This window comes from Scatophagus argus, chromosome 12, assembly GCF_020382885.2.
Source record: "Scatophagus argus isolate fScaArg1 chromosome 12, fScaArg1.pri, whole genome shotgun sequence".
In the NCBI taxonomy this organism is placed as follows: domain Eukaryota; kingdom Metazoa; phylum Chordata; class Actinopteri; family Scatophagidae; genus Scatophagus; species Scatophagus argus.
In genome coordinates this window covers 7,886,648-7,908,931 of record NC_058504.1, presented here as the reverse complement: position 1 = coordinate 7,908,931, position 22,284 = coordinate 7,886,648, and the positions used below count along the sequence as shown (strand labels likewise).

The following is a 22,284-nucleotide window of genomic DNA, read 5'->3' as shown; positions in this document are numbered from 1 at the left end:
ACAGTGCCTTTCCATTTGAGCATTTGAGTGGGGTTCGGTATAGTATAGAAATCAAGTGTCCTTGGCAAAATCTTTGTTGAATGAATTGCAGCCAATTTGTAATATGATTATGCCATGTGTACACCCCCCGCCCAATAAAATGCAGTAAAAATCACCACTATCTTTTTTCAAATTCAATATGATATCTATAAACATACTTACAGACAGAACTAAGACCATTCATTTTGTTTGCCATTTCCAAAGTGCAGGCATTGGTAATCACAGTAGGGCTGGAGTTAATGTTTTGAAAGAGGTGAAATTATTTCTGAGCATTTCAAATTTCTACATCTGAACACATCTGAAGAACACAGCACAGAAGACTAGGTAATAGAAAATGAAACTCACTTTGGGATCGTCATTGCATTTGTCTATCATCTTGTTAATTATTAGAAACCCCGTAGAGCACAATTGACACAAAGGAAGTACCATATGTGTGGCAATGTGGGAGACTGGGTGATGATGCTGGGCCAGACTCCTCACCACAGGCCACCAGACACACACAGCAGTCTACGAGAGATTACTGGAAGTATGCTAGCAACACTACACATTCATTTACCGCCTTGGGCGAAGATGAAGGCGCTGCAAATCAGCACACTTGCCAAGGTACAGGAATCCACCAACAAAACAGCAACTTCAAAATTTGGCTGCACAGGTCAAAGCCTCATAAATCCTGGTTAGTATTGCCTTGTGAAAAATAAAAACACATTGTAGGCTAAATGTGTGAAAGTATGCATATACTAATGATGAGTGGGAAATCAGGCTCACTGCCCTGCCACAATGTTTTGTTGTGGATACAACATAGTGATTAACTTTTCTGAACTGGCCTGATTGTACAAGTAACAAACAACTTCAACACAGTTTTAATTAGTGCAATAAGCATTTCAGTAGACCAAAGATTTAAACAACACCATTACAAGTTCCAATAGTGTAGCTCTTCATGAATATTTTGTCTAGCTTCATAACAGTGTGTAAATTCTAGGTGTAATCAATAAAACGTATGTTTTTTTAGCTTTGATCTCAAATTTGTTCAGTTTGACAAATCAGAATCAATTGATCATTGCTCATGATCACATACGAATGCACAGCTGTCAAAATATGTTTTTCATTCAATCTTAAAGATAACCATGATATTAATGTGCAGGTAACTTGCTTGGGGTGTTATCCTGTTTCAGAACAGATTAGGATATCATTGCACACAATATCCATTTACTTTATTATTGATTTACAAGTACAGGTCAACACAAGGACTGTTAAGATAACTGCACAAGACTGATACTGTTTATTTTTCCATTTAATATAAGTTGGAAATGTGCATAGTAAATATTGGTGACATAATTCCACTACTGTTACTCAGACTGTGAGACGTCTATACTTGAGGACTGGAAGTGGTTGCCAGGGTAAAGGGGAGGGGAGTGTAAAAGTAATGATATACATGTTATGGTTCACTAACCATTTGTAGAGGATGGCAGTATTTATGGAGCTTTCACTTCCATACTTTGATCTCTGCTGCTGTCAACTAGTTTCTAGTGACTCAAGTTCACAGTTTCGCAGCACCCAGGAACCCCTGTCAACTTAATACAGTTAAAAACCGTTAAAATGGGTATTAGGCATGTATCAGGCAAGAACTTAACCATACAGCTTACAGAGCTGCATGTTCTTGCAAACAGCAAGTGTCCATGTGGTGCAAAGCACAAATGCTAAAAAGGTTTGATATTTAGAAAACAACTGATTATCTACTATGTATATATGGGTTAACATCTTCAGTTGTAACTTTATCTTTTCTTTATTTATTCATTCCGTCCTTTGCTGAGTTGTCATATCTACCACACCTACATTACGACCTCTACCTTGTGAAATATACTGGCATATTCCCAGCAGTAAAGCCAAAATAATGTTGAAAACCAAGAAACCTTAAGACATGTTAATCAATAAAACTTTTCTCGGAGTAAACTGTGTTCCTCTCCACTAGGTCTGTGAGATTCTGCAACAAAGGCAGAAGCGCTGCCATGTGTTTGACAGATGTGATTTTCTCCTTTTAATTGATTTTCTCCTCAATTTTGGGAGACAGAGAAACATGTATTTTGCCCATGCTTTGTGATGAAGAGGAACATGTGACTGCTGTCTCCCTGCTGCGACACCTCAGCAGGCACCCTACCTGGCTCATGGCAAATCAGTGAAGCCTTCAGTTTGAATCAATAGCAAAATAACAGACAGAGAAGAAGACTTCTCAACATTCTATAAGCCGTCTCAAACCAACGTGTGGCAGTTACAAAAAAAAGACACCATGTGGAATTTTCAAAATTGCTCTTTTTCTCAAACTAAGCTTAAGAAGGAGGGGGGGAGTAACTTTGTACAATAGTTTGTGAGTGTACCCAGCATCCATCTCAAACAAAAGGCGACCACTACAGAAGAACAGTAAACCGAGTATGTGTGGCACAAAAACTATCGACTTGTGTTTTTGTTTACAAGAATCTGGACAGTTTGGGAAGATAATGCTCAATAAAATGGAGTGCAGCACTTTTTATTTCACTTTCAATATTTCCTGTCTAAATATTTTTAATTTTACAAATAAAGAATTAATAAAAATTATGTTTTATTAAAAATTATGTATAAATTAAAATACAGGTTGTAGATTATAAAATGTTTGCTGATGTGAGCAAGTTTTCAACCTTTAACCTCAACTCAAAAAAACAAAAAAAAAAACAAAGAACAAAAACAAGAAACAGCAAATGTTGCCTCACAAGCAAACAATGTTAGTCATACAGGTTGTTGTAGTCGAAAGCAATCTACACCGTGCCAAACCATACACACACCTCAAATCCCTCTATGAGAAAAGCTACAGCGACAGGTTGACAGGCAACAAACTGGGTGCGACAGATTCTAAAATCGCATTAAACTAAAGGAGAAATGCAGTCAGAAAGAAAGACACAAATACAGTGAGAGGGAGGAATCAAGGCTGAGATAAAGATAGAAGAGGGAGGGATTAATCTGAGGGTTGAAGCTGAGAAACCTGACAGACTTACTGTGACATTAAATGTGTCTTTTAGAACGAAATATAGAGGAATTTCTTAGATTCGCACACCTGAAGACATTTACGATGAAAGGTGTGACGCAGGATTAGTGGGAAATTAACAAGGCAAATACAGGGTTAACATAGAGGTAGAAAAGAGATAAAGAAACAAGAACAAAGAAGTGTAAGAAAGAAAGTGGGGCTAAAATAAACCTTTTTGTTTGTTTGTGTTTATTTGTTGAAACACAAACAAACAAAAAGGTTTATTTTAGCCCCACTTGAATTTAGTGTGAGCCTCCAAGGCTTAAAGATTCATAAAAGGTAAATTTTTGTTTGTTGTTTTAAAATATAAAACTAAAATGCTAAAATTGTCAGAGTGAAAAAAAAAAAGGCAATGAACTTGGCTATCCCATGCAGTCATTCAAATACAGTGCTGGTATATGATGAGACTGTCAATCAAGCAACAAGAGCACTAGCATACAAAACAGTTATAGAAATTAATTTGTTTGTGGAGTCTGCTGACGGAGAGCGTTCTCTGAGTGATGTGCCATCTGCCACAGAAACACACAAACCGAATTGGAGAATGAAAACAGAAAACTCGTTCTTACTCAGTTAAGAAAATACAGCAGCAAGAGTGCTTGAGGAGAAGCTGCACAGACTCCACCTGATCAAAATTTAACTGTTGTGCTGTATTGTGCTTGGACTTGCCAATGTGAATGCATTTCAGTAGGCGTACATGAATTGTGTGTGCTTTTAATCAATATTCAAACTGAGGACAGCGTACCTGTCCTGGACCCCGTGGAGAACAGCAGCGTGATGATGATCAGTGAAAAGTGTATGTAGTATCCTGGGTCCTGGCCATCAATTTCTGAACCACATCTGATATTACACCAAACCTCGCCTCTCCTTCCATTGCCTTTACTTTGTTCATTCAACACTTCTCTTCATTTTCTGCCTTATTTTTCCAGCCAAACCAAATCAGCATAATGTATTTCACATTTCATTGTTAAATTAGCATTTGATGCAGAAGAGAGCTGTGTACTGTGTGCCAAAATACACCACAATTAAGCCCAAGGGGGAACCCGTTTCTCCTGAGTAAACTCTAATCCAGCAAGCCCAATGCACAACTATAGTTATCGCCTTGCCCCACATGTGCAATTTTACACCATGCAAATGATGTCCAACAATGTGCCAAGCTTCTACAATCACCTGTTGTTACAGCAGAGAACAAAGACTGGCATGGGCACTGCCAGACCCCGCAGCCAATGGGCCACCATGTGTAATGATGAGGCCATGCATATGGATGAGCATCGTGGTGATCTGGGTGATTGACAACAGAGATAAACAATAATAACAAGCAAGGCCAGTGTGAAAGATTCCTGTGAGACCTGGTGGAAAGGTTGTTGCCATGGCGAGGTGAAGAGAAGGAGTGAGCCCAATGCTGACAATGCTGATGTTTACTGGGAAACATCCAAGTCAATGTATATTAGGATTTTAAATGATCCATTTTATAAATTGCTAAAATTTAAAATTAAGGGAACATTTTTTTTTAATACATTTATTCACAAGTAATTGGGGGAAGAGTACTCACTGCAGAACTCCTACATCTTTAGCTTAGCTTAGACAATTTGCACTTGCAGTGTCATTTCAAAATACAAAATAAACCACTAAATAAAACATCATGAGGATCAAAGTCCCATTGGTAAACATGAGTTAAAGAAACATTATTTATGTTGGTGTGCATACATTGTGCAGCTAGCTACGCAAGACGTTTCCAGCTGTGACATCACTTAAACTTATACTAAAATAAACTCAAGGATCAGAGGGATGAAATATATGTTAAAACAAGTCTTGGTCTGACACATCAGTGCAACCTTACATATGGTAATGTGACAACCACTGAGTGCTCACATTTACAGACAAGACATGCTGAGTTTAAACACAGGAGATGCTGAGCACACATGACTTCTTATGAGTGCATTTGCACATAATATTGCACATAAAGGGCAAAACTGACTGTAAATGAATCGTGGTGGTATAGTGTTATCCATTTGCATTTCATTTTGGAAAAAGGAGATGCAGTGATACAAAATACACTGGCAGGCATTAAACATTAAGAAACCACTCTCATATTCCACAAAACAAGCCTCGAGGGCCATATCATCAGCTGACGAGAGTTAGCTTATACCACACATACCAAAAACTTGGGGCGCTTAAACATTTAGTGATGACTCCTTTGATTAAAGGAAGTCAGTCACGTGGCATGTTCTGGGTAAGGGTGAGGAAATAGAGCTATTCTACAGAAGCCTATAAGATTGTCCTTATGGTTTGTTTGAACTAAATCCATTATGCTTCTGTGTCTATCTATATCAATTCACTCTTCTCTTCTTACCTACATGACAGGCCACTTCTTACCTGTTGGGCACCCACTTGTGTGCAGTCTCAGTGTTATGTGCAGTTTTTCACAATAGCTGATTAACGACTCAAAATGATCATTTACATCTGTGCCAATGTAATTTGTGTGACATTTACTTGTGCTACTAAAACACACATAGTGTTTGTTATATTTTACATATGATTTTATATGCATGGAAGACATGTACTGTGAACTGGAGGACGGGAGTGCAATACCTGATGCTCATTAACTGAGTTGCAGAACCACATATGAAGTTTAAATATTCCTAACCCCACACTCATTTATGCTTTCTGTCACACAGTATCTTTGGGAATTAAGACAAGGTCTTTTAAATGTGTGTATAGTAGGTTAGGTGCACTGGAAAATGTATTAGCTGTGATCCACTGAGATCAATGTAGTGATGAGCTTTGATGTGACATGGATAAATTAGAAATGGGCCACAACTGGATATCACAGGGACACTGAAACGGCTGAACTATATATACTGCATAAAGAACCATAGCTTGCATGATGGAGGCAGAAAAGCTGATTAAACCTTAATAAGATTATATTTGCCTCTGGGGCATTAGATGAAGGTATCCATGTATTTGTTTGTAAACTCTACTCACAAAGAAATATGACAATTAAGCAACTTGGAAACGCAAGGCAGTCCAGCAGAAATGTTGCACAAGGAAATGAGGAAGAAAGTGGAAAGACAAATGAAGAAGCTTGGGGAGTGCATGTGCTGAACATTAATTTGAACTCCTGGAAACCAATGCCAGTTAATCCCTCCTACTGTAAGTATGAAATCTTCCTAACTACACCTTTGGACAGAGTTTGTTAATGCCAGTTTTGAGCCTCTTTAAAAAGGCAATTCAGACAAAATATTTTGTCATTGAACTGATTGGAGTAATTTGGTCTGAACTGTCACTACAGTTCCACACCACAGTCATTTACTATGACAAATCCCCTGACCAAATCATGAAAATGATTCAGTACATAAATAATTCAAATATTTCACTCTGAGTGAACACTACTATAGCTGAGATCTCACAAAACTATCAGTGGAACACCGTGATACTGAATGACACATCAACGAGTGATAATAATACAACAATCTACTTTGCGTACGTTATTTTGCACTTGTTAGTGATAAGTCTGAACTATAGCTGATTTCACTCATCTTCATTATTATGATGAGATATGATCATGTGCTGTTGGACTAATGCTGCTATGAACTGAATGGGAAAAATATACAAACATAAAACACGAAGATTGCTGTACATTACAACGAAAACAGCACGCTGTAAAAAATCTCGAAGAAGCGTTGACTCCGCGTTAACAAAATAGCACAAGTAGCAGGGCAATGAATCAGTCTCATTACAATTGTGCTCTCCACTTATTACACTGCAGTAACCTTGCCAGTGAACTATTATGTGCAACCCTCTGCATGCGGTATCAGTTCATCAGTTGAACTATTCAAGTCTACAGTGCTTATTAATAAGCTGGCCAATGATTGGCCTCCTTGTGTTACATTGGCAGGAACTTTAAGGGCATGGGACCAACTAGCATCATTATGCCAGTTAAGCCTTTTTCAGGGGTAAAGAGGCTGTGACGGACTTCTGGAGAAATTAAATACCAGAGAAGAACCAACTAAGGTCAATGACAGAGAGGTCACGGGCATAGTCACGTCATGATTTAAACAACGCGAGTGAAGCAGAATATGCACATAGCAAAGGTGCTACTTAAAAGACCCGAGGGGTTGGGCGTTCTGGGTGCCAAACACAATGCAACTGGGACCCTGAAGCCCGGCGCACTCGTGCCTGACTCTTTCCCACATAAACAATGTCTACTAAACCGTCCCTCACTGCTTCTGTTGCCAGCCAACAATAGCAATGAATAGCTCTGTCAGGCTGTCATCCCTTTAAAAGCAGATCTTTGCCAAGCCGTCTGAGGCGCAATATGTTTTCACTGAGCCAATGTTCATTATTGTCTTTCATTGTCCTCTTCATCTCATTGTTATACAGAGTACGGTAGTGGGGTGGCTCTGATGTCTTTTTGAATTTGATGAAGCTGACCTGATATACAAAAGTGCCCTTTGTCCACCAGCACTATGAATATCGTAAGCAAATGAGATGGAGAGAGACAGAGTGAGCGATAGAGAGAGAGAGCCCACATGCATACATGTGTGTTTGCACACATGTTCATGGACCTAACACACATTCATTGGTTGGATGATATATAATAAAAATGTGCAGGGAAGAGAAGACAAAGGGGATAACTGACACTGTCTATCCATTTGCATGTATAGTACGTATGTTTGTATGCAGGGTGCATGGAGATGAAAATATGTGTGGAATTGCAAGCGTTCACATGACATCTGGATGAATGGTGAGAGCCACAACTGTCTACCAGCATTCGGGGATGTGTACATCATCTCCGAGGCGTTGATGGGCCCTAATGCAGAATAAGGAGAGCCAATCAACTCCTATCTATCCTTTCTGCCAGGATGACACATTGTAGAGGTACTTCAAGGCCAGTGCACTGCCACGTTCTGCTGACAAATCATTACATTAGACATGTCGACAGAGAAGGAGGATAATAAGATTGAGTTACAGAGTTTTGGATGCATTATGAACACCTCTTTCTTCCTCGATTCCTTCTATTTTCACTACTCCTTCCATTCATCATTTATTGCTTTTTGTCATACGTCTTTGCAAAATAATGCCAAGACACAATTTTAAACTGAGCTGAGTTTGTGTCTTATTCTCTCTCATGTATCAAGTGCTACATGAAAACAAGTCCTTGTTTATCAGAGCTGAATACAAGACAGTTTTGTGGAAATGCCAGTTAGAGTTGCAGTATATCACTTTTTCAAGGCTGACATGTTCAATAATGCCCAACAATTTATTAAACTGATAAAGAATGGTATGTTTACCACCTTTGTTATACTAGTAGTCATGCCATTAGCCATTAGCCAATAAATCTGTCATGTTGAGTGGCAAGATATTTTTTTAGAACAGCCTCTCCTATATATTTTAATTGTCAAGTGCAAGAGCAACATCTGGCACCACGCTATCAAAGCTGTGAGAATCAACTGATACCTAGAAGAGTATCCTAATAGTTAAACAATAACTGATCAAAGGAAATGTAGTTTTCATCTGCATATAATCTGAATTTACAGTCACCCACATCTTCTAGTATTAGCAAGATGGAAAATGCATTTCCTGTTTGCACTGCCTAAGTCATGCATATGCATCTCTCTACTGTGTATGTGTGTGCATGTGTGTGAAGTTGTCCACGTGGACAAATGGTGATTGGCATGTGGCTGAAAGTGGGTGGTGTACAGTGATTAATCAGTGTAATGAGTGTAGATGAGCACTCTGCAGATGGAGCCCACACTCAGGACTATGTCACCCAGCAGGAAGTCTCGTCGCTCCACTTCACTGCCTCTGTATAGCTCTATGATTTGTAGGCACATGTCACATTTCCTAGTTTTTTCGCTCCTTTGTGCATGATTTTGTTCTATAATCTTCTAAGTCTTATTTCACCAGGAAGAATGGCTAAGTATATGGTTTTCATACAAATAGAAATGAGCTAATTTATTTTGCTATGCTGCTGTAAAATTCAAACTAGCAAATTATCTGTCTGTCAAACACAGGAACTGAGTTTTCAGTTGTTTTTTTCACAGGGAGAAAACAGCACCCTAGCCACTGTGGCATCATCAAAGGATAGTTCCTTTAAAAAAAAAAAAAAACATTTCCCAAAATGAAATAATAAAGTAGAAGTAGAATTCAAAAGGGTAAAGATACACTCTACTCTAATTTCTAAGAAGCCCTCATCTATCAGCTTATAATCTATAACGATTACTGTACTGTTACTTTAAAAACTCTGAACATTGCTGTTACTGTTAGCAATTATGATCGGTATAATTACAACTATAGGTGACTTTAGGTGACTGATCATTGGTGTTGCACATAAAATGTTACCATGGCAGGCTAATGGAGGAAGTAAACAAACATCATCAACATCAACAACACAATGCTGTCTTAAATATCCAGTCCAGGCTTTAGTCTGTCTCTTTATTTAACCAGCAGTGACACATTTGCCGGATGTGGGCTCTTTCTGCGCCAATAAGTTAACTTAGTCGGTCCTAATGCTTCCCTTTGGATTTTGTGACATTCGCTCTGTTCCCACATGTGTATGCTGATGGAAATACTTGGACTCACGAACCTCCTTGAACTCTCCTCTTTCTTAGCAGCCTCATTGTCTTGCTTCAAAATTATTAATAAGGGAAAGGGAACAGGTGCGACACCTGAAAACCTCACAAGCATGATGTTTTTGTCACTCGAGCAAACAGTGAACAAAATGAACTTGAAGGTTACAGCAGAGTCTTAATCACAGTAACTGCATCACTGAGAAAATCTTTTTTTCCTCTAGAGTTCATGTTTGTTTGTTGTGTTTGTCTATTATCCGTTAATCTTTTATTAATATTTTAGTTGAGTTCAGTGAGATTACCTCACTGCCTTGAGAAACTGGACAGAGAGTTTCAATTATTCATGTGCTGGCTGCTGACTATTCACTAGCTTCAAAACACCAGCTTGGTGTCTTGCAACCGAGCTTTGTCTAGGTCAGTAGCAGTTTGATGATGGATGTAGTTATTTTTCCCGTAATACAATGAGACTATTACAGGTACTCCAGCCATTTGTCTGGTGCTGTGTGCAACCAGTCTTTAGTAGGGATGTGTTGGGGACACAGCTGCCCTGCTGGCAGCTACAAAAAGGCTGAAGGTTGGGAAAGGTCAACACCTTAACTTCCTTTCTTCTTCACAAAGCAGACGGGGGGGGGGGCTGCAATCTTTAAATGTGCACTCTGTACTTTATGCAAGATTGCCGACCAATTAAAGGTTATCAGAGCTCAAAATAATAGTCCTGCGGGGCAGCTCTGTAGATAGGCCCCATCTAACTATATATTGCCTCACCACCTTTTACTCGTGTCTGGGCTCCAGGAAGCAGGGTGGAAGCAGATTGGCTCCTCCTACAAGTGTTGGGTGATAAGCCATAAGTGAAAGGACAAATACTATATCAGTACAAAGGCATTTTTTTAAATAATATAAAATAGTAATTTTTTTTCTTTTCTAAAAGCAGAACAGATCTCTGGACATAAGCTGTGAAGCTGCACTTTTGTCTAGTTGGAAAAAATAAATAACGTTCTCACATACACTCACACACAAAACAGTGCACACAGTACAGGAACGTACTGAAATCAAATTTTCTATTTGCTGTTCCCTCCTGAAAGTAAAACAGAGACAAAAGTTGTTAAAAATATTGTTTATCGACCGTTAAAAGTTTGAATGTTTTCATACCAAAATTTTATTCTGAGCTTCAAATGTCTCCAACAGATGGAGACGCAATATGTTAAACATGTTACAAAATGTCTACATATCTTCATATGATTATATGTATGCAACTGGGGCTTCTCCAAATTGCCCTCAGTGCTAAATAATTACTGGAACCAGACTGCTTTGTGTTTAGGTAACTGGAAAAACGATCAATTACGCCGGGAGGCAATATGTAAAAAAATGATGACAAGATGGGTTGGGATTCATTCTGCTTTGGTTCATTCTCCTTGTGTAAATCTATCATAATTATTATTGATACTGTATAGGTTGGGGAATTCATTTTATTGAAAGAAAACAAAAAGATGAAAACACTTGAATCTGCCAGGAATTAAATGCAGTTTGGCATGAAGATAACTAATTCAGATGAGTAATTGTTATGTTTGTGTACAGCAGCGTTGTCTAATACTTCTGTGCTCTAGTGACGAGATAAATGCTGTGTGAGGTTTCCTGAACCTATCATGCAGTTGTCTGTATGTGGTATTGAGTTGTTGTTGTTGTTGTAATTTTCTTTTTTGAAAAAAAAAAGAAAAAGAAAAAAAAGTTTAAAAACAACAGCAAAGAAGAAGAAAATATTAAGTGCCATTAATATTAAGGGCAACACAATAAAATACAAGTGTAACTGAGAATCATGCTGCCTAGTGATGCATCTTCACCTCATTTGCACCTGGCTTGCTTTCAATTAATGCTTTGTAAGACATAAATAAACAAAATGTGAGCAAAAACAAGGAGCCTTTAAGAAGCTCATCAATTATGGTTTGAGACAAAGACAAGAGGAAAGGAGGGTGGAGTTGGGGTGATTTTGCCAAGTCTTGTGCTGCATTATCCATTATAAGAAGATGAATGGGGGGTCTCTGTGGTCCGCAAGAGAATGACGAGATTGGCTTGTGCCAAAAACAGACCATACCAGCTTTAAAAGGGGTCGTCAAGCTATCTGCCAGACGATGAAATTCAAAACAATGATATTTTCATGTCAGCCTGTAGAGAAAGTCTCTCTTTCTGTCTCTCTTTCACACACACACACACACACACACACACAAATGTGAGTGCATGTGTGTACGTGAGTCAAAGAACTAACACACCACACTGAACATCAGTCTTACCTGGATGAGTGATTCGCTCAGTCTTTCCTCGTCTACCTCCAGCACAATGTCCCGGATCTCTTCATAAGGCAGGCGGAACGAGCCCAAGAAAATTGCTGTTGTGATGGAGAGAGAACAGAGTCATTTCCCTTCCTTTTTTTATTAGACTGTAGGGTTTAAAGAGACATTTCAGCACTCATTGCTCCTCAGACAAAAGGAAAACACACCTAACTTGACACTTGGAAAAACTAATACACTTTCCGCCCCTCAACAGCATTATTTGTGTCATTCTAACAATAATTGCAAGGAAAAAAAACACTGATATTTACCACTAACGGTGAAAGGTGCCAAAGCAATACCATTTCTGCTCAACTGTTGATATAAAGTAAACCCTAATAATAATGATAAGCAGTAGTAGTACCTACCAATAACAACTAACAGTATTAGCTGCACTTGTGGTCTCAGTAATGGTGTCATCTGGGAAGGCTGCATGGTTTAGTTTAGCTGGATACAAAAACATATACTGAATTCGCCCCAGGGGACAACCTAGTGGGTGTTTCGCTCTCCAGGTGGGGTGTCTACAGTAGAAATTGGAGCTGATGGTGAATCCAGGTGGAAGTCACAGGTGGAGGTTTGGTAATGAGTTGGAGGATAGTCACTCAACAGCTGCTATACTGCCTCAGCAGTGGGACCTGATGTCTGTATTTGACGCGCAACAAACAGAGAGGCGGCGAATGCTTTTCTTTAATTTATTTTTTTTTCCCCACAGTATATTTCTATCTATTACACAGACTATTTGTGGCATTTACTTACTAATTAGCGATGACATATTAAGATTGTAGCTTTTTTGATTGGCATTAATTTTTCCGGCTTCACTGTGTCAGGTTTCTGGTTACTCAGAACTACATGATGGAAGACAAAGTTGTTCAGTCTAGATCAAGCTGTTCCCATACTCTGTTGGTAATCAATATTTATGCCATTTCTTCCTCATTAGCATGACATTTCTTCTGATTGTATTTTATTAACATGTCATCCTTGCTGGTTGTCTAAACGATATATAGTCTCTTCAGCGTGTCATATAAATCTTCCTTGATGATACCAACAGCTGGATATAAGATTCTCTTGGGGGCGGGTTGCCATAGAGAATCCTTGGAAACACTGTAAATTACAAACTGATGTAGACAAAGAACTTTAACCGTATCTAGCTGTTGAAAGTTTTACTTAGTATATGTTCCTTGTCTGTAATGGGTGTGGTCATCCCACAGCTGTTTGGTTATTTCCTGGCTGCATACTAACCTAACTGCCAAAATGAGCTAAGTGGTGCAGGTGGAGATTTGTTAATGGAGCACAATGCAGTTTTGTTGGCAAAAACCTGCACATGCACATCAACCCACCAAGATCAGTTTAAAATGTTGTTTAAGTGCAGTAAGCTATATTTGTGGCTATAGCTGCTGGAAGTGCACAGTAGGGCTGTGTGACCATTGGTGGTCAATGGCACGACAAACAAGCTGGGGTGTACTTGATCCGCAATGTTTTGTTGGGCGGTGTGTGTCAAAGACCATCCACATAATTGCCAGATCCCGCAGTTTCCCCGCAGAACATAGCATTGTGAACATATGATCACAGGGGTATTAATGTTGTAGCTGACAGGCATATTGCTTAGTGATTATGCTAAGAAAGACGTTCCACTTTTTAAACACTTGGTACTTTCCACACAAGCTGTGTGAAGCAGTGGTTCTTTAGAATTGCACAGATAATGACATGTAATGCAATTTTGTTCAGAAGTTGTCTAAAACAACAAAATCAATCAGAGTAGACATTAAATGAAGTCACTGTTCTTCTTATCAGGCGCCACTGTGAAAGTAATGCAATATGATCTCTCACCATTTCCTGTCTTCTGTTCACATGCGATTACATCAACTACATCTGTAATATTGCTTTCTGACAACTATTTGCTGCGAAATCACCGTATTATTATACTTTCACTGCATTTATCCCATTATACATAAATTCATGGTTCAGACAGGGAAGTAGTAATTATGAGCTACATCATCATCACGCAGATCTGCCAAAACTTACATAGTTCAGTTTTAAGTTTGTTTCTATACAAATTTTCCAGAAACCATGTTTTAACAAAATGAATTCACATCAGCCTAAAAAAATAAGTCAAGTGATATATATTCTTCTATCTCTTTCAAACTGAAAACAAAACTTTTCTGTTTGGTTTATACTTGCTCATATTCTTTCAGTTTCAAACATCTTACAATGTCAGGTTAAGTTTGCTTTCAGAGGGAATACTTCTGGCCTGACTTTTTATGAAGAATTCTTTTCTGATCCTTTAAACATTTTAAGCCTAAAGTACATCACACTGCTTTTATTAAAGACTACACAAAAAGAAATACTTGTACCCTGTATGGAACAGTACATAACTCTGGTTTCTGCTCTTGTTGTATCACCAACGTTTCTCATTGATTTACTGATTGCTGATAATTTTTTGTTTGTTCTAAGTCACTCAAATTCAATTGTCTAATTAAAAAAAATGGGTTGTCCTTAAAAACAGGTTGCTGTGCCAAGATCGATGCATCTCTCTGTTAAGGATAAAATAATTAACCTAAATCATGTCCTGTCACTAAGGTTTAAAGCACTGCAAGTTAGAAAACAGAGTCCGCATAATTTTGTTTTACTCATTTGTCTACCTGCTTTTCAGCTTCCTTTGACTCAAAAGTTGTCCACTAATATAAAGAAGACTTACCATCTCATAATTTCATTTCCTCCACAAAGCAGTCAAGTGGCATTTGTCCAGACTCATTTAATATACAAAATGTAGTGAAGGTGAAGATAATTTAATAAGGAATATGAAGTGCAAGTCTTGGAAAAGTAACATTATTACTATACTGGCACCCCAATAAATAATTTCTATTAAGAAACAAGCTGTCTTTACTTAGAAACTATTTTTTTACAGAGGAGAATAGAGGACAGATGGAGAGCCTCATCACATGATGCAACAACAGTCACCTGAGGCTCAATATGATCAAAACAAAAGTGCTTCTGGTGGACTACTGCTGTATGTCTATTAGTGTGTTACGTTACCTGAAAGAAACAAAAAACACAGTCAACGAAGCTAGGCGATGCCATGACGGTGACAGCTGGAGAAACCACTGAACACTGAACTTTCACAATGGCTCTTCATTGACTTATGTGAATGAACGAAGAGGGTGGAGTAAGGGCTGCAAGGTGGGTGACATATTATCTTAGTATCTGACATGTATATTTCATGAGGTGTTATCGTCTGTTTGGTTTGAGTAGGGTAAGGGATATCAAGGCTGAAGGTGAAATCCCAAAGGTTTGGGGGAACGATGAGAAAATACTCTGCCAGGTGTCTCTCATCTTTTCATTCTTTTAACAAATATATATATATATATATATCTTATGGATTTGACATCAAGGCGGTTCATATGGAAGGAAGAAGATGGAGGTGGTGGGTGGGGGAGGTTTGAGCTGTTAGTGAAATTCCTCGGCAGGCATTTTCTGTAAGTCATTTACATCTAGCCTGAAATTAGCTGTAGTAAAAATAAACAAACAAACAGGCACGCAAACAGACAAATCGCTAAATGAATGACTAAATAAATAATGAGGCAAATCTTGGGGCAGTCAGGAAACACTACAGTATGTATGTATTGTATGTATCTCCTAAACATTTAGTACTCTTAGATTCCTGGGGATTAAAAATAGCTACATGTACCTTTACCGTTCAGCTCAGACAGGAATTTACACAAGATTACAGATATAGAGTTTGGATACAAACTATATGTATTTGGGGTGGCCTCTCAATGACAGCCAAGAAAGGGATCGGGGATCCCTGAAGGGATCGTAAATGACTGTAAAGGGCTTTCTGCTGTTTGTTTCCAGCAAACAGCTTTGTTGAACTGCATGAAAATGCTTGGAGTGTAATAGAAAATGACATCTCTGACATTTGTGACATGAATGTCCTTGGTTTGAAAGAATATAGTACTATACTTCATGAACTAATAGTATAGTTCAAAATATAAAATACCCTGGGAATATATAACTGTATGTACTCACAAAGATTCTGCGCCGTCTTGGCATCCAAGATGCGAAGCTCTTTCGCCTTTTTCTTGAATTGTGGGATTTTGTTGTCAGTCTCATCTTTTATGTCTTTTTTCACTGCAAAAGCAAAAGAAAAAAAGTTGATAAATAAATATGTCCATACTGCTTTCTGCTTGACAATTTGGAAATACCATGCAATGCAGCAACACGGTACAGCATACTAGTTCATCAGAAGTGCGACACTGACTATATACAAGCAAGAATTACATTAAAAAAGTAAACATTTCAATAAAAAGTGAAATAAGTGATTTACATAAATTAGAATTTGAATACATGTATGCATATTAAAATCTGACAGGCCAAGAGGAATAAAAAGGCAACAGATGGCATAAACAGATTAAATAGATTCCATATCAGTGAACTTTTGCGTTTTGGTTCCGTATCACTATTCTCTTTTGAAAAGGTAGAAACAAACATGCTCCTACTGCTGAAATATTTGGTAGGCTATTTAACAGATCAACTTGATGATGTGTCTTACATTCAGTATGTATCTTAAATAATATACTTAACATAATGTTTACAATGTGAAAGCAACAACTATCCTATTTCTTACGCAAGTTGTTAATAAACCACATTTAACCACATTGCTGAAGTGGCAACACTGCTTTTCAGCTGGCTGAAATGCACCATTTCATTGTGGCCAGCCTTGTATTTGTACAGCATGTGCTGTACATGTGGTATAACACTGGTTTGTTGAAAGGCGGATGTGACTGATGACAGCTCCCTTTAACATTGTGCTGGAACTTCATAATATACATTATCATCAGCTGTAGCATCAGAGCACATTGTGACAGTGGGGAGATGGTTGATAAGCACAGCCTCTTCCCTGAGGCCCTGCCTGTCAACTTGCCACAGCCAAGGAGATAATTGTGTTACCTCCCCTACATTTGCAGAAAATGGCATTAAGTCTCTGTTACATGACTGAACACAACAGACTATTGGTTCAAGAATGGAGACCTTTGTTTTCATAATGGAGACATTATGGAGTCTCTCTGGGGAAACATCACATGTCAGTGCGTATTACTCTTCACTTACACTTCAATAAAATCAAGCTCTATAAACACAAGTATCCATGTCCAGACCGAAAGGTCAATATTTTAAACAGTACTGAGCGGTGGATGAATGAGCTTTTTTCACAGTATGGAATATTTAGATTCCTTAAAACCCTCCCCCCTCCTCCTGGTGTCTTATGGGGGAGGCGGCACATTTTGTTGGTAATCATCACAACTGCTCTGTTTAAGCCCAAGGTGGGAGTCTCCCAGGAAATCTAAAACAAACAATCTGCTCCCCTCGCGCTAGCTTGAATATTTGAAGAAAAAATCAAAGAGGCAACATCTCCTGGGCAGCTAGAAGAAGCAGTGCTGAAGGCTCCAGTGTTTGCTGTCAAAACATCACACCAGGGATGCAGTTGTTGTAATAAGTAGCGCTAAAAAGGGTCCAAGTATGTGCTAATGTTATATAGAGCATTCTGCATTTTAGGATGTTCCGAGGCTGACAAGACTCTGCGCTCTAAGTTTCAGTATACACAGACCGTGATAGACAATCAGCTGTACAACCTTCATCCTCAAAGGAACTCTGAGATCCACTTGACTCAGTGGCTTGAACATTTCTATTTGATAACAGAAGCAACATGGTGTGACTTGAGAATTTATGAATGTGTTGAGGAAATGGTTGCCAGCCAATCCATATGAAGTTAAGATGTTTCAATAGAAAGAAATACTTCCATTGGTTCCTGCAATAATGTTCACACAATGATAGAAAAACTTCTTTGGGACAGTGTTTCACCTCAGGGTTTCTTTGTCATTGGTAGAACTTCATTAGAACGTACAAGCATTAAGGACGATAAATAATGAATACCTTTAAAAGGATACAATTTTGTGGCTATTGATCTGTTAAAGACAAAGTAACACAATTCTTCTGTTTTGGCCTGACAAAAGACCAAGTCAAGTTAATTTTCAGTTGCAACTGCGCTTTTTCAAGGTAACTGCACAGATTCGACGCTCAAAAAATACCAAGGGCTGAAGGAGGAGCTAGAAACGATGTGATGAGTAAAGGCAACAGTTGTGCCCATAATTTGAGCACTGGGGGCTGTGACTCACACCCTGGAAGAGCGGCTCCAGCAGATTCCAGGTACAACATCGGTGGTCTCAGTCCAGAAGAGCGCAGGTCTGGGAACAGCTAAGATACTGCGCAGAACCCGCAAACTCCCAGGCCTCTGGTAGAGGACCCGAGCTTGAGGAAGATACACACACAACATACACTGAGTCAATAACCACTGAGGCCCAAGCAATCATGCCGGATTTCAAATGTGGCAAAAGCTCTGGACAAAGAAATTGGAGAGCCAGCAAAAATAAAACATGAGGAAACAATGGTCTCCCTTGGAGAGTGGCCCACAGACAGAGGGCAAATTAAACTGAGAGAGGAAATTTGGCTGCTCTTCAGACTAAACTGTTCTCTTGAACCTCCATTGTTTTCCCTACTGTAACTTGAGTCTTTCACCTAGGCACCTTACACTCTCAGCAGGGTGCTCTTGGCCCATTCGTCAGGGCCTCAGCTGTCTTTGCCCTTAGCCGCAGGGCCCCATGCTATCTCAAATTAAACAGAAACACAGTGCCTTTAATAATATGAAACAGACACATTCCTTTCTGATTCCATCCTATACAGCTCAGAGCTCCCCCGCTGGGCACTGAGTAGTAGCATCAGTTGGCTGATTTGTGCGCCTGCATTCACTGGCTGACTCAATTACGCCACATGTCACACGCTTTCTTGTGAGCACTGCGTGTGGACTGATGGGCCCTGGAGGGCTTGCACACACCAAAGCTGCCACATTAGTTGGAGTACCAGGTGTGCGGATGTTTCCAAAACACAAATGCTGTTCATTGGTTACTAAAAAAAAAAAAAAAATACCAACAACAACACATACCATTTGACATGACACTTTGGTGAAGTTAAACTATGACAAAAGTTTTTGCTTTTTTTTTTTTCAAGTTCTGCCATGAAATCTTAACATGTCCAACACTGCACATCCATAACAGCTGATCAAAGTCCTTGCCAACATTTAAACGTGTTTCACTTGTTGCCCAGAAGCTAAAATGTAATACTCTGACAACAATACCATCCCTCTTGCACAGATTTATATTTGTTAAGGGACTACCCTTTGCAATCACCCAGAAAAGAGCCATTTGTGATGGGCACAAAGTGGGAGGTTTTATTTTTTTTGTACTGGTGTACAGTAGTTTTTTAATACATAGAGACATTTTATCTCAGGCTGTCACATCCACACATAATGATAATAAAATAGAATCATAAAACCAAACTAATATCAACAGCTTGGTCACTTAGTATTTGATGTTTGGTGGAATAAGGCTATAGAAATTTTCCTTTTTTTAGAGACTGAATGAAGATATATAAAATAAGAACAGTGCTTTCTAAGCTTTGAAGCCACAGTTTCATTTAGATGTTCCACTTCAGCATAAATGATTCTTGGGCCAGATGGTCATCCAAGGAAAAACAATAGGGTCAAATGCCCTGGGTGAATAATAAATAGTTAGTGCTTCATGCTGACTTGTTGTAATATATTAACTTACAAGAAGAGCTTTGAGAAGGATGTCAAAGAGGAAGTATTTCAAAAATCATGTTTTACCTAAACACATGAAAGATTCACTGGAGCCAACATAACCACATGAAGAGAGATCTCTGGTGAGCACAACTATTACACATTCTATTAACTGAGGAGGAGTTAAATCTTGCTCCATGCCAAAAGGAGTCACCAAATTGATAGAGAGTTCATTGAAAAAAATACATGAATGTCTGAGCAAAAAAAGGACTTGGCTTATTAAAGATGGCTTGGCATTCACGTTAAGCCTTCTCTGTGGGTCTTGGACTGAGGTACACCCTTGGGAAACTCTGTGATAACAAGAGTTCTCCAACACTTGGACATCAAGTCTGTTTGCTGGCCCAGAATCACTATCCTGGTTGCCTTCCATGTGATATCTCCCTCAAGACATGCATAAAACCCAGGGCATTACAAAGCTAAACACTACCACATGTTCACTTCCGGACACAGACCATCCAACTGAGCCCCACCACCAGACACAAGAAAAATGAGCGGGCCTTGAAAAGAAACAAAGGAAACTACAGATGACAGGTCTTTAACAAACATATTTACAGTGAAAGCAAAAGAACAAGCAGTGGAACCGACAATGTGGTGTCTCTGGTCCTCTATGAGGCAATTTATTCCTTCAAATGTGCAATCTGCCTGAAAACATGTGCCCTGTCCTCCACTGAGCAGCCAGCCTGTCTCTCTCCCTATGTGTGTGTGTGTATATATATATGTATGTATGCACACACAAAGAAATAAAATTAACAATAAAAACAGTAAGGTATCATGGCATAACATAGCTTGAATGCATGTTGTCAAGACAGAGACAGAAAAGTGCCAGGCAGAGTCATATAGCTGGAATAATGAGTGAACACCTCCTAAAATAGAGAGCACGCTCAAGATCTGAACATACCAATTGACCAGTGAAATCCAGCTGTGACCAATTTCTGGCATTGACGAAGGCTAAATAGAGGTCTCTTTCTCAACTCCAAAGCCAATTTGCGGTGTGGATATACACCTCTCTATCCTCTCTATCCTGCTACCTTTTGACTCAAAGACTTGAAATGATTTATTTTACTTTCTGCTTCTGTTTCTGCCTAAAAACATCTACAAATTCACTATTAATGAGACATAAGGTAGACTGTGGTGGCAAGATAAGTGCCTGACAATAATAATAATAATAATAATAATAATAATAATAATAATAATAATAATAATAATAATAATAATAATAATAATAATAATAATAACAACAACAACAACAACAACAATAATAATAATAATAATAATAATAATAATAATAAGATATAGAAAATAGCTAAATGCTTTCCCATGAAATGATTAAGTATCTCTGTTAGAAACTAGAGCACAACTTCAATTTATTTGTGGAAGTGTTTTTGTTTCCTTTTCCCCAGCTTTACCTTGGTCTAACCTTGACATAGCGAGAACGTTGAAGTTGTTGTTTTTTTTTTTGTTTGTTTTTTTTTTTAGAAATACTCCTCAGCTAAAGGTGAACTATTACAGTGGAACTGCAGTTTCTCTCTGTGTGCATGTGTGTATGTCTGTGTGTGTGTGTGTGTGTGTGTGTGTGTGTGTGTATGGATGTGGGGGGGCTATCAACCATGCCATAGCCCCCCACAACCAGCCATCAACCTTATGATAACAAAGAGTGAATAAAGTGGCAGATATTGATGATGGAAACTTCGGATAGTGTGTGTGAGCGTGTGGACACTCATGTGTGTCAAAACACACTTTCAAAATATATGTATATACATGTTCAACCTGGTATGACCATGTATGAGTTTTGAAGCTAACTAGTTTTCTGCAGTTATCTAAAACCCATCTGGTTCTGGTTATTCAAGATCTCTAAACAAACAGTGTGTTCTGGACTTGGAGCCCCGCAGAGTGACATTCTGACCTGTGGCCAGTAATGTCTTCAGTATGCAGGGAGAGGCTCAGCCCACGTTGGAAGGTACACAGCTGGGCCTGGATCAGGGCCCAGTGAGAAAAACGCCTCCTCTTCTAATTGAGACAACACAGATCTCCCTCAGTGACCCCACTCACTGTTTCTATTCCAAGAAGAGAGGAGAGGGACTTATGAAAAGGATTAGCCAGTTCTCCAAAAGAGGATAATCTGAATATCATGGTTATGCATGATTTTAACTTATAGGTTATATTTTTGTATTTTTTTTTTAAATAAAATAGATATATTAAAAAGAAATGTTAATCTTGAGAAATGTAGTGCTGATGACATCTACTAAAGTATCCACAGATTTTAGCAAAACAAAGACAGTCATCAAATACATCAAGAAGTTATATTCATGAACAGGGGGAGTGATAATGCTGCATTATCTCGATCGCAAATCTGCTTTCACACCAACATAGAACTTAAAAGGGAAAAACTAACAATGCTGAGCAATAAAATAAAATGTCTCAAATCAATGACTGATAGAATTGTCAGTGACCTGGGGCTTCGTACAGCCTTTAAACAAGTATACATTTAATCTGCCCACATCTACACATGAGTGTTATTCTCTCGCTCTCAGAGGCAGGGAGTGTGGGAAGGCTCTGACTCTGCCTCGTAAATTGGTCATGGAGACATGCTCCTGTGGGCTGCGAATGGATTGAGCC

The 22,284-nt window shown here is 38.7% G+C and overlaps 1 protein-coding gene across 10 annotated transcripts in view; it reads right to left on the bottom strand.

Annotated features, from left to right (window-relative positions):
* diaph2 (diaphanous-related formin 2) overlaps positions 1 to 22,284 on the bottom strand; it is a 337,446-nt gene that overhangs the window by 131,416 nt on the left and 183,746 nt on the right. For all 10 annotated transcript variants that reach the window (XR_006844809.1, XM_046405286.1, XM_046405289.1 and 7 more), the window contains 2 exons: positions 16,008 to 16,109; positions 11,946 to 12,040 (listed from right to left, as the gene is read on the bottom strand). Coding sequence is in view for 9 of the 10 variants with exons in the window: in XM_046405286.1 (XP_046261242.1) it covers positions 11,946 to 12,040; positions 16,008 to 16,109 (197 nt within the window). In the remaining variant the exon portion in view is untranslated. The remainder of the gene's footprint in view (positions 1 to 11,945; positions 12,041 to 16,007; positions 16,110 to 22,284) is intronic.